This window comes from Trichechus manatus, unplaced genomic scaffold, assembly GCF_000243295.1.
Source record: "Trichechus manatus latirostris isolate Lorelei unplaced genomic scaffold, TriManLat1.0 scaffold00195, whole genome shotgun sequence".
NCBI classification, from domain to species: Eukaryota; Metazoa; Chordata; class Mammalia; order Sirenia; family Trichechidae; genus Trichechus; species Trichechus manatus.
Window position 1 is genome coordinate 4,201,610 of NW_004444131.1, and position 12,227 is coordinate 4,213,836.

General features: G+C 44.4%; 1 protein-coding gene across 5 annotated transcripts in view; it reads left to right on the top strand.

Moving 5' to 3' along the window:
* CCNY (cyclin Y) overlaps positions 1 to 10,210 on the top strand; it is a 271,085-nt gene extending 260,875 nt beyond the window's left edge. For all 5 annotated transcript variants that reach the window (XM_004387867.2, XM_023741972.1, XM_023741971.1 and 2 more), the window contains 2 exons: positions 3,484 to 3,646; positions 8,925 to 10,210. In XM_004387867.2, the coding sequence (XP_004387924.1) occupies positions 3,484 to 3,646; positions 8,925 to 9,041 (280 nt within the window). In that variant the 3' untranslated portion in view covers positions 9,042 to 10,210. The remainder of the gene's footprint in view (positions 1 to 3,483; positions 3,647 to 8,924) is intronic.
* Positions 10,211 to 12,227: the final 2,017 nt, after the last annotated feature.

Here is a 12,227-nt window from a genome sequence, read left to right on the forward strand (position 1 = left end):
TAGGCCCACATTGTATATACTATATATGAACTTTTTTGTCACTTAGCAATAAACAGTATCTCATATCATTAAGTATTCTTTATTTCCTGGCAGAAGCAAACACTCTGAGCTTTTCCTTGGAGCTCCTTAGAAGGACTAACAAGTTTCAGGTGGAATAGCTTTTTAAAATTTGTTAAGGTTTTTCCATGTCACTTCAATGCATCTTCCAGGCCTCTTTTTTACCTCCCCTCTTGAGATACCCCAAAGTGACCTTTTGATATTTCTGACCCAATGTTAATCTCCAGCTTATTAAGAATCACTCTCCAATCAAAGGAATTTGACCTGGAGTTCCATTAACGTACCTTTGACAGTGTGGGAGTCTAGGTTGGAAGGCAGCTGATACGTGGGCATGCAGCCCATACAAGCAGTCTGAAGAGCATTTTCAGGAAGAGTGTCACTGGAAACTCACAGGTGGGAAAACCAGGGAAACGGGGCGTGCAGATGGTGTTCACCAGTGCTAGTCGGACTTCAGATTGGGGCTGGACTTCGTGTAGGAAAGACTGAAGGCAACAGCTACCTCTCAGTCACTTCCACCAAGAGTCAGTGCTCCCCATCCCAGGTTCTCCTTCAGCACCAAATGGCAGTAGGTCTCACTGGGAAAGGCACGATGAAATTTGGTTGTCAGAGCTCTGTAGGCAAAACTGCAATTAAAAAAGCCTTGGATTGGTTGGTTTGTTACGTTTTGTGACAATGCTTTAAGGAAAGTAGGTGTCTGGGACTTTTTCGTGTGTACACAAAGGGGCCCAGAACAAGGATTTGCCCCAGGACTTGTCTGAGTGTTGTAAACAAGTAGGGACACACAGCAAGAAACCTCTGTCCCTCCATCTGTGGAGTACCACCGCATGGGAAATAGATGCCCCGTGCCTGGTTTTTGAAGTGAGCCCAGTTTTCTAGAAAAGCAGGCAGGATATTAGATGATGAGAACAACTCTTTTCTGTGTTTTAGAGGCCTGTTTGCCAAGTTGCCAGCTGCACCAGCGTGGCTGGGTTTCTTTACTCTGTTCCTGGTTGCCGTCGAGTTGATTCTGACACATGGCAGCCCTGTGTGTGCAGAGTACAACTGCTCCGTAGTGTTGACTTAATGTGACAGATGTTTCTGAAATGTAGTTTTTCTTTACCGACTTGAATGTGTGCTTTGTAAAGTTTTACACCAGAGTTACTTCCTCGTAATTATCCAGATGAGGGCCGTGAAGTCAGCGAGCCTGTCCTCTCTGCACCCTGTCCTCCCTGTACCCTGTGACTGAGCACACACTTTAAGATGTACTGCTGCAGTTTGGAAATTCAAATTATGGCAAGTGTTTTCATTTTCTAAATCTTGCCTTTGTCTGAAAGCACAACCGCTCTAAAAGCTGTGATTTTCCTGAAGTTTAAACAGAGACATTCAAGAAACTTAAGCCTAGAGGAAGGCTGTCTCCCATCCCCCACCCCTGACCCCCAGAACCCTGGGAAAATGTAACCTTATTTAAAAACAGCTTTATATTGACTTAACTCAGTTTATGCCCATAACAGGACTCACTGATGCCTGTATACCATTTTCGGAAGGATTAACAAACTAGGTCTTAGTTCTCTTACTAAAAAGCAAGGTTTTCTCCTTGGCATTGGGAGAGTAAGACCGCCAGTGACACCTTCTGGCCACCAGGTGGCGATGTGTCCACAGGCAGCTCTTATCACCAGGGAGAACCTCTTTAAGCCCATTGTTTTGGCATTTCTGGGTTTAGCTGTATTTTTGCACTCTTGTTTTATTCAAATCTTGTTTGGGTTCCAGTAGATCAGAGAATGATCTCTAATTAAAACTTATTTTTAACAAGCCCTGAGTAAAAGTCACTTAAGGTAATTCCTTAAAAATATGTAATTTAACACACTTTATATTTTTGAAGCCTGTTTCTATAGTAACAGCAACAAGCAAGCTATATATACTGTTTACCCAATTAAAAGACCTGAAATGTCTTCTTAGGCTTTCCATCTGAAGCACTTGGGCCTTGGATAACCTCTCCCCTCCTTGCTGGAGTTGCCTAGTCCTCGTTTACCCAGTAGCTCCTGCCCTGTAAAGCCAGCAGCCCTTGCTCACATCCTGCCTTCCTGCCCGTGTCCTTGGTGTTCCATCGCTGTGTCACTGCAGCAGGAGACGGGCAAGGGCCTCCTGGGAGTCTGACAGGGAGGAGGAGACTCAGGAGGAACAGGAGGTGGGGCTCAGACAGCACATGGGACACAGGTGATACTAAGTTTCAGGCCCGAAAGAATCAAGGTGAGCATGTATGGGGGCCGGAACGAGGCAGCTAGGTGCTCAGTGGAGCCAGTGGAGCATGACTCAGAATCCAGAACTGGCACTGGGGTCAGAGGGCACGGGCGCAGAGAGGCAGTGAGAACAGCTGGGCCTCACCGATGGGCTTAGTCACATTGGCCTTTCCTTACAGGCAGGGGTGACCATGGGGCCTCTCTTCCTGCTGAGGGGGGTGGGTGGAGTGGGCCCATTCCTCCTCTGACCACTCCACCCCGCCTGAGCTGGGTGCACTGCCTTCAGTCAGAGTAATTATCCAGCACTACCTGTGAATCAGGTGCTTCAGTAGGGGCCTGGGGGCGTAACACCGGTAAGTCACAGTTTCTGGCTACAAGAGACAAGCAGCAGTCTGTTTCAACAAGCTTTCTAGGTGATAGATGCACGTTCGAGCTTGGGAACTGCTGCTTCATTCTTCATGGTCAAAACCAGTTGCCAGCGAGTCAGTTCCTACTCACAGTGACCCCAGGTATGTCAGAGGAGAACTGTACTCCATAGGGTTTTCAATGGCTGATCTTTTGGAAGTAGATCACGAGGCCTTTCTTCTGAGTCACCTCTGAATGGACTTGAACTTCCAAGCTTTGGGTTAGTAGCTGAGCACATTAACTGTTCACGCCACCCAGGGTCTCCTCAGAGTCAGTAAATTCCCTTTTTAAGTGACTGGGCTAAGGAAGTCCCTGAAGCATTTCCTTCCCTCTTCTCCTCCAGGCAGTTGAGAAGGGACACTGAGGAGACAGCAGTCATTGTGGTCTGCAGAGGCCAGCAGGAGAGCCCCCGGATATCTGTCAGGGCCCTTGCTAGACTCCACTTGACAGCTCTCGATGGCTTCATCTGTTCTGCCAGGCAAGCCAGTTAAGCAGACACTCACGCTGATTTGCAGCAAGAGCCTGCTGTGCATGTGAAGTCGGAGCGAAATGAATCACCCGAAGCACTTCCTGGTGATCATCCCAGTTAATCAGGCCTCATCCTTCTGGGCACTGGGATCAAGTGGACTCTGTTTTTAATGCCATTTTGGTGGTTAAGCTGCCACTCTGGTGTCCAGCCAGGCAGTTAGTCAGATGGCTTTCCCCTGGAGGATGCAGGTTTCTGGAGCTTGGTTTTCAGCAGCCTGGCTTGGCAGGCCATGCAGCTGCGGTAGCAGCTGAGTGTGTGCTGTTCTTGTCTTTGCAGGAATGAGCTAGAGCGACAGTTTCTTGAATTGCTCCAGTTCAACATCAACGTTCCTTCCAGTGTTTACGCCAAGTATTATTTTGATCTCCGTTCTCTGGCAGAAGCAAACAACCTGAGCTTCCCCTTGGAGCCCCTCAGCAGGGAGAGGGCTCACAAGCTTGAGGTAAGATGCTTTAAAAACATTCTTTTTTAGTGCATTATTGCAGGTACATCTTCTGGATACTATGCAAGTGTTTGATAACAGTGGTAAGTTCTCATTGTTATCAAATAAGATGAGGTGCTCTGGATTTATAGCTGGTCGTTTAATTTAGTTGATTATAATTTGTACAACTTTTTTTTATTGTGCTTTAGGTGGAAGTTTACAGAGCAAATTAGTTTCCCATTCAATAGTTTGCATATAATGTGTTTCATAGCTTTGGTTTCATTCTCCACAATGTGTCATCTCTCTCCCCATTTCTGCCTTGGTTTCCCCATTTTCTTCTTCCTGATTATCTACCCCTTCCTTCCTTCTCATCTTGTAATTGATTGTTCTAAGGAGTATGTTCCTCTCGGTGTTATTGTTTATCTTATGTGCTTGATTATTGTTTGGCTGGGAGGTGGTCTCTGAGAATGGCTTCATTTCCAGGCCAGAAGGGTATCTTAGGGCCATAGTCTCAGAGGTTCCTCCAGTCTCTATCAGACCAGCAAGCCCAGTCTGTTTTGTGAATTTGATTTTCTTGTTCTGCAGTTTTCTCCCGCTCTGTCCAGGACCCTCTGTTATGATTCCAGTCAGAGCAGTTGGTAGTGGTAGTTGGGCACCATCTAGTTCTTCTGGTCTCAGGGTCATGTAGTCTGTGATTCATGTGGTCCATTAGTCTTTTTTTTTTTTTCCCACATACAAAAATCTGTACATAGTTATGTGACCCTGGTTGCTCTCCCCATACTGTGACAGCACACTGCTCCTTTCCACCCGATTCCCCATGTCCATTCAACCAGCTCCTAACCCTCCATCTCACCTCCGGACAGAAGCCACCCGTTTAGTCTCTTGTATCTACTTGAGCTAAGAAGCACACTCTTCATGAGTATCATTTTATGTCCCACAGTCCAGTCCAATCCCTGTCTAAAGAGTTGGCCTAGGAAATTGTTTTAGTTCTGGGCTGATAGAAAATCCAGGGGCCATGCTTTGCGGGGTTCCTCCAGTCTCAGACCATTAAGTCTGGTCTTCTTACTAAAATTTGACTTCTGCACCCAACCTTTCTCCTGTTCCATCTGGGACTGTCTGTTGTGTTCCCTGTCAGGGTGGTCATTGGTGGTAGCCAGGCACCATCTAGTTCTTCTGGTCTCAGGCTGATGAAGTCTCTGGTTTATGTGGCCTTTTCTGTCTCTTGGGCTACTACTTTCCTTGTGTCTTTGGTGTTCTTCATTCTCCTTTACTCCAGGTGGTTGGGACCAATTGATGCATCTTAGATGGCCACTTGCAAGCTTTTAAGACCCCAGACGCCACTCACCAAAGTAGGATGCAGAACATTTTCTTAAAAAGCTTTGTTATGCCAGTTGACCTAGATGTCCCCTGAAAGCATGGTCCCCAGACCCCTACCCCTGCCACTCTGTCCCTCAAAGTGTTTGATTGTATTCAGGAAACTTCTTAGCTTTGGTTTAGTCCATTTGTGCTGACTTCGCCTGTAGTGTGTGCTGTCCTTCCCTTCACCTAAGATAATTCTTATTTACTATCTAGTTAGTAAATAACCCTCACCCTCCCTTCCCACTCTCATAACCATCAAAGAATGTTTTCTTCTGTGTTTAAACCTTTTCTTGAGACATGTGGTCCGTTAGTCTTTTGGACTAATTGCCACCTTGACTCTTTGGTCTCCTTCATGTTCCCTCACTCCAGATGGGAAGAGACCAATAGTTGTATCTTAGATGGCCACTTGCAAGCTTTTAAGACCCCCGAAGCTACTCCTCAGAGTAGGATACAAAACATTGTCTTTGCATACTATGTTGTGCCAATTGACAGATATTCCCCAAGTCTATGGTCCTTTTTCTTCTAGCCTAAACTTCATATTTTTACTAACCTTTTTTTATTGTGATGAAAATATATTTAACAAAACATTTGCCATTTCACGCTTTTTATGTGTACAATTCTTTGATGTTATGTTCCCTATATTGTATAACCATCACCAATATCCCTTTCCAAAATTGTTCATCACCCTTAACAGTAACTCAGTGCCCCTTAAGCAGTAAGTCCCCCTCACCCCCTCCCAGCCACTAATAAAGTTTGGTCTCTATGCTTTTGCCCATTCTGAATATCTCATGTAAGTGGGATCATACTGTAGTTGTCCTTTTGTGTCTAACTTATTCACTCAGCATAATGTTTTCAAGCTCCATCCATGTTGTAGCATGTATCAGGACTTCATTTCTCTTTCTGGCTGAGTAGTAGTCCATTGTATGTATGTACCACACTTTATCTATTCATCTGTTGATGGACATTTAGGTGGTTTCTATCTTTTGGCTATTGTGAATAGTGCTGCAATGAATATTGGTGTACTGTGTCTGTTTGAGTCCCTGCTTTCAAGTCTGTTGGGTCTATACCTAGGAGTAGAATTGCTGGACCATATTGTAATTCTATGTTTAACTTTTTGAGGAGCCCCAAAGTGTTTTCCACAGGGGCTATACCATTTTACAATCCCACCAGCAATGGATGAGGGTTCTAATCCTTGCCAGCACTTGTTATTTTGTGTTTTTTTCTGATACTAGCCATTCTGCAGAGATACCACAAGTGGGTGGCTTTTAAAGAACGGGAATTTACTGTCTCACAGCTCAGAAAGCTAGAAGTCCAAACTCAAGACATGGCTCCGGGTGGATGTCCTTCCTTGTCTGTTTCAGCTTCTGGTAGCTGCTGACAATCCTTATAGAGACACCTATCTCCATCGTCTGTGTTCCTTTGTCTCCCTGTGTGTGTCTGTGTCTAATGTGCTCTTTTTATAACTTAGAAGTGATTGGATTCAGAAGCCATCCTACTCAGGTATGACCTAAATAACATAACAAAGGAAACATTTATTTCCAAACAAGATCATACCTACATGGATAAGGGGCCAGGATTTGTGGAGAGACACAATTAAATCAGTAGCAACCTCTTTACTGGTCTTGATTTCTCTCTCCCCTGCAGCCCATACTCTGCACTGCCCCTGGAATTGTTTTTCTAAAATGTAGCTGTGAGTCTTAGAATATTCACTGTTAAAAATGCTAGTAGTTTCTCATGGGCCGAGCCAGTCAGCCCAGCAGGAGCAGCCTTTTTGGGCTGGCCCTGGCAGCTCTCCTCTTCCCACCCCTTGCTGCCCTGGAGTAGCCTTCCTACAAACCCTAACTTCACCCCACTTCTCACCAAGCCCAACCCCACGTGGTCATGATTTCCTGCCTTCTCTTAGAACGCCTCACCCCTCCTGACAATTTCCGCCTTCTCCAAGCCTAGTTCTGCTGCCTGCCCTTCCTCAGTTAAGAGGATCCCCTCAGGGACCCCAAAAGGACAATCAGCTGCTGGGTCTTCTCTGTTCTGTGTATTTTGAACACACTTCTGTTATGTCTCTGCCTCTATTATGTGTGCCTGTTGATTGGAGCTTCCCACATCTGTTCAACTATTATTTATCTTCTGAGCACCAGACGCTTTTCCAAGCACTGGGAAACCATCATGGACCCAACAGACAGATCCACATGCTTTCGGAGTTTACCTCCTGGTTGGAGGAGACAGGCAATAAACATAATAAATAAATTGGCTAGTATATTAGAAGGTGAGAAAAATAAAAATGAGAAGGGTAAGGAGGTTGCTGTGTGAAGTAGCTCCCTTGAGTAGGTGACATTTGCGTGGAGACTTGGCCATGGCGAGGAGTTAGGCACCCAGCTATCTGGAAGAAGAGACCTCAGGTGGGAGCAGCCCAGTGTGATGGAGGCCTGGCAGGGAGATGAGAAGATGGGGGAGGAGATGGGACTGAGTTCCACAGGCTTTGTAGGGCGTGGTGATGGCTCCCTGGGTTTTAGGAGGCCACCGCAGGGTTCTGAGCAGAGGAGTGACAAGATTGGATGTAGGCTTTCAAAGGAGGACTCTGGCTCTGGGGCACAAGGCTGGAAGCAGAGAGACCAGCTACAAGGGTGATTGTCACAGTCCAGGTGAGGGACGGTGGGGATCTGACCCGGGCGGCTATTGAGGAGGGAAGGCAGGAGAGAGTGGCCGGTGGCTTCTGTGCCCTGTCCCTTCACAGTGACTGGCACTGTGTCTGCCCCTTGGCCCTTGGCACCACCCCTGGCTTATTGTTTGGATTGTATAGAAATAAAAAGGCCTCATCTTTGCGTCATCATAAGTGCTTCACTCCCATCCTTGGGATGATCTTATCAAATGTCAAGATGACCTTGACCGGGACAGACCGTCTGGGCTGAGTGTGTGCTGCCCCACCTCTGACAGGATGGTTCTTAGCCTGTACCTGAGGGCAGCCCAGGAGAGCCAGCCAGGGAGAGTGTTGGCCGGCCCTGGCCTTGCTCAGGGCCCCAGCAGACCTCCTCGTCCTCACCAGATTCCCTCCCGGTCCGTTCTTCTCAAGTCGACTCTCTTACTGGGTCCTTTTCTGCTCTGACTCCTCTAACTCACGGCACAGCTGAAGCTGCCAGTAGCTGCATATGTATGTCGAGCTTCCTCCCAGCCAGGGACAGCACTAAACTCGTGTGGGTTGTGTCATGTCCACGTTCACAGCATCCCTGTGGGAGAGGTGCTGTCAGTGTCACATTCAGAGGTAAGGTTGCAAGGATCTGAGGTATGGGCACATGCCTGGGATCACCCACCACAAGGTGGTAGAGCTGGGATCGAACCCAGGTCTGCTGACTCTGGGCTACGCCACCTTCTAGTTCTTTCACATTCTTAGAGTCTTTTCTTAACGAGCGTATGAGCACTTGGGAAACAGGGACTGTGTCTGTACAGGTAGTCCTCAACTTACAACGGGCTCACTTCCAATGACTCCCTTGTAAGTCGGTTCTGACATAAGTTGAATAACTGTTTTTTTTTTTGTTTGTTTTTTAGTATTCATTATCATTGCCTTTTATTTCAGTATCTTTATATATGCGATCTTTGAACGTCTGCATGGTAACATCAGCAAATTATGCACTGCAACGTTGTATGCAGTATATATTACTAACAATAAAATGTACCCCAAAAAAAGGTGGTGGTATGTGCAGTTTGTGCTAACTCCCAGTACGTCATAAGTCGGGGACTACCTATACTTCCTTTTGTGTCCCCTGCTGCACCTGGCACAGATGAGAGCCGTGGGTTGTAGACTCCACAGGGACAGGGATGTGTGTCTGCTTTGTTCACTGCCGTGTCCTTGGTGCCTGGAACAGCGCTTGGCAGATGGTGAGTGAGTGCCCAGGACGTGCTTAGAAGGCGTAGAGTTCTGACCTGCCTTGTCTGTCTCTGCCCTTAGGCCATCTCTCGGTTGTGCGAGGATAAGTACAAGGACTTGAGAAGACCCACACGGAAGCGGTCGGCGAGTGCTGACAACCTGACTCTGGCGAGGTGGTCCCCGGCCATCATCTCCTAACAGGGGACCTCCTTTTCCAAGGACTGTTTCCATCCCTCTGCTTTCTCCTTTAGTTCGAGAAAAGACAAGACTTGGGGTGGTTTTTTGGTTTTGCTTTCATTTTTTCCTTCCCTTTTCTTTCTTTCTTTTTTTTAAATTAGTAGCTCCATCAGACTGTCAGCGACACCTCCGCGCCATGGCCACCTGCAGCAAGGCTTCGGGGACGCGAAGTCAGTATTCTGGAAATCCTGTTTCATGCCTTTCCGCCATCATCATTAATAGCATTTCGTTTGTGGAGGAAACACTGACTCTAATCCTGGAGGAGGAAATAAAGGGAAAGAAAAGTAGTATAGAGGCAGGGAAAGATGTCTGAATGGCTTTGCCATCTCCTAAGTCCACCTGTCTCGTCAGTAGATCAATATAACGTGAAAAAAAAGCCTAGATAAACAGATTTGGATGTGCATTAAAGAAACCGAGTGGCCGTGTTTTATCATAACCTCTTTGGATTAGTATGTTCTGTGAGACTTTTTGCATTCCTTCTTGCTGCTGCCTTTGGGTCTGGGGGATTTTTGTTTGTTTTCACGCTGTTTTGGTTTTGGTCCCACAGAGCAGAGAATATAGTTTGTACCTGCCATGGCACAGACCTCCAAATAAATAGTATTGGTTGCTCCTCCCTGCACTCTTCCTGTGAGCTGTCTTCTGAGCTTTTTTCCTCACAAGTGGGACGCACTTGTTACGTTTCCGTACACCTTTATATGATCTACTTTTTCTTCAACAATGGCAAAATTAACTTTACTGTAGTGCTGAACCAAAAGTCCCCCTTTCCACCCTTATCCCTCACCCCAAGAAAATTCTACATCACACAGGTGCTTGTGCCTTCCTGTTTTCTCTGACCTGAAGTTGTTAAAAAACCAGTCAGACTTTGTGGGCTGAAGGAAACAATGTGCCGCAGAAGGTCCCTTCTGGATGAGATTTGTTTTTCAGGTGTTTTCCTGAAGTCACTGAGAAGGAGCCATTTTTTTGTACACCCTGCCTAGTTCATTATTCCATGTTCACATCCATTGTTGCAAGCAATATTCTTCTCAATTTTTATATGTTTACTTTAAATCAGAGTTCTGTCTATTTGTATAAAATTTTTAAAAAATCTAAAATTAAAAAAAAAAAACAGCAACAAAAAAACAAAGGTGGGTGGGTATTCCCGTGGGAAGATCATGGAAGAGCAAAATGTTAATATTTACTGAGGTATTTTTCACAGAATGATTGAATTAAAAAAAAAAAAACTGGCATTTTTCATTGTGGGTGCTTAGAGAAGTTACATGAAATTCAAACTGTGAAGGTTTATGCTTCATTAACTATTACCACACTTTTTCATTTTCTGACCATCCCTGATTTCCTTACGGGTTAGGTAAGAATCTTTTCTATCGAGTCATGTAAGGGGTTCATGGTATAATGTCAAAAAGTAAATTTGATATTAAGTCTCAGAATCTGAGTCATTGAAGCATATAGTGCTTTTGTTTTTTTGCATATTTTCCTAGGTCACATGACAGGTTTCTCAGTGTCTTTTTCAAGTGTCCATGATACAAGCAACAGCAGATTTTCTGTGTTTGACTTCATTCTTCTGTTGTCTTAGAAAACTGTGGAATCGTGTATCAGTCTTGACTATCCTGAAATCATACATCTGATCCCAAAACCCTGCCTTCCTCTGAATGAAACATGCCTTGGAAATGGAAGGGACTCAGAAAGTTGAAATACCAATAACACCAAACCAGCATTTCTAGTCAGGTTTAATTTAAATGAAATTTGTATCACGCGTAAACTTCACTGTTTGGGTTAGAAAAATCGTCCAGTTCTTTCTGGCCTAACATTTGAAAAGCAAACAAGCAAAATATAAAAGCTTATTGACCTTTCCATTGTAATTGTCTTGATACACTCTTTGTGAGTACCAAAATGAGTTTCTCTCTTCAAGTAAGAGTTGGATTTAGAACTTTAAATAGAGCTCTAAAAATGTAGAAAATATTGTTTTATACTCCCTAATCTACATAGCTTAAAAAGGGACATATTTTCTTAGCAGAATGTGAATTACCTCTCAAGCGTAAATTAGTTCTTCTCATTATGTAATGTATCTTATTTTACTGATCCATTTCAGGAAAGAGGTTCTGCTGCCTTTATAGCAGAAATCTTATTTTTATCCCTTTTATTTGAATGAGAGAGATTTGAAAATTGAATTATGTAAATATTTCAATGCATCTGCTATTATTTTGTGGAGTTTATTAAACTACTTTAAAAAATTGTATAGTCTATTTATTGTATGTATGTACATACAGTCCAATACTTAAAATTTAAAGTGGATTCCGTAAAACCTGGCTCAGTCTTGTTGAGACGATTGAGTATCGTTTTAGCCTTGTGCACTGGACTCTACCTCTGTATAGGAAGATTTTCCATAGTCATTAATTAGTATTGATTCTGTATTAACTGGGTTATGTTTCTTGCACTAAGGAGTTTTAAAACTGCTGTTTAAGTGTAGATTTGAGTTTTTGTTTTGCAGTATGTATCACTTGACACATAGGTAGATACTTTAGGTTCATTTTATTTTTTTCTACATGATGATGAAGACTTACCTTTTGTTCTCTGGCTTGTTCTAAGTTTGCCAAAAAAAAGTACAGTACCTATTGATAAATCGTAGTGACTGTAATTTGTTTGCAAGGTTATTCAATACCCAACATTAAAGCCCGATTGCTATTTAGGAACACATTGTCTTAGTGTAGTTTTTGAATGGAGAGTTTTTGTCATGGATGAAGCAAACCACACAATTAGTTGACTTTTAATTTTAGAGTTAACTTACAAAATGAAAGTCATTGGGAGAATAAATATATATATCCCAATGAATTTTTTACTTTTTTTGACTGTGGAAGGGGACAAGTCAGGGGTTTTAAACCAACTTGGAGGGCAAGATATGAGAGTTTCTACCAAAATCCAACACGTCCTCCCATGCCTTCATGCAGTAAGTGGGGCCAGTGCAGAAGGCCTCAGACAGGTCATCTGTCTCTTCCCCTGAGGTGACTCTGGCAAGCTCCTTCACTTGCACGTTGGCAGGGGCACCTCCTTCTTGAGGTTTCCCTTGGTTCCGGGGGTCTCATTCTCAGCTGACTGCAGAGAGCAGACTTTTAGGAGTGATTGATTGCACACACACAAACACACACCCGCTTT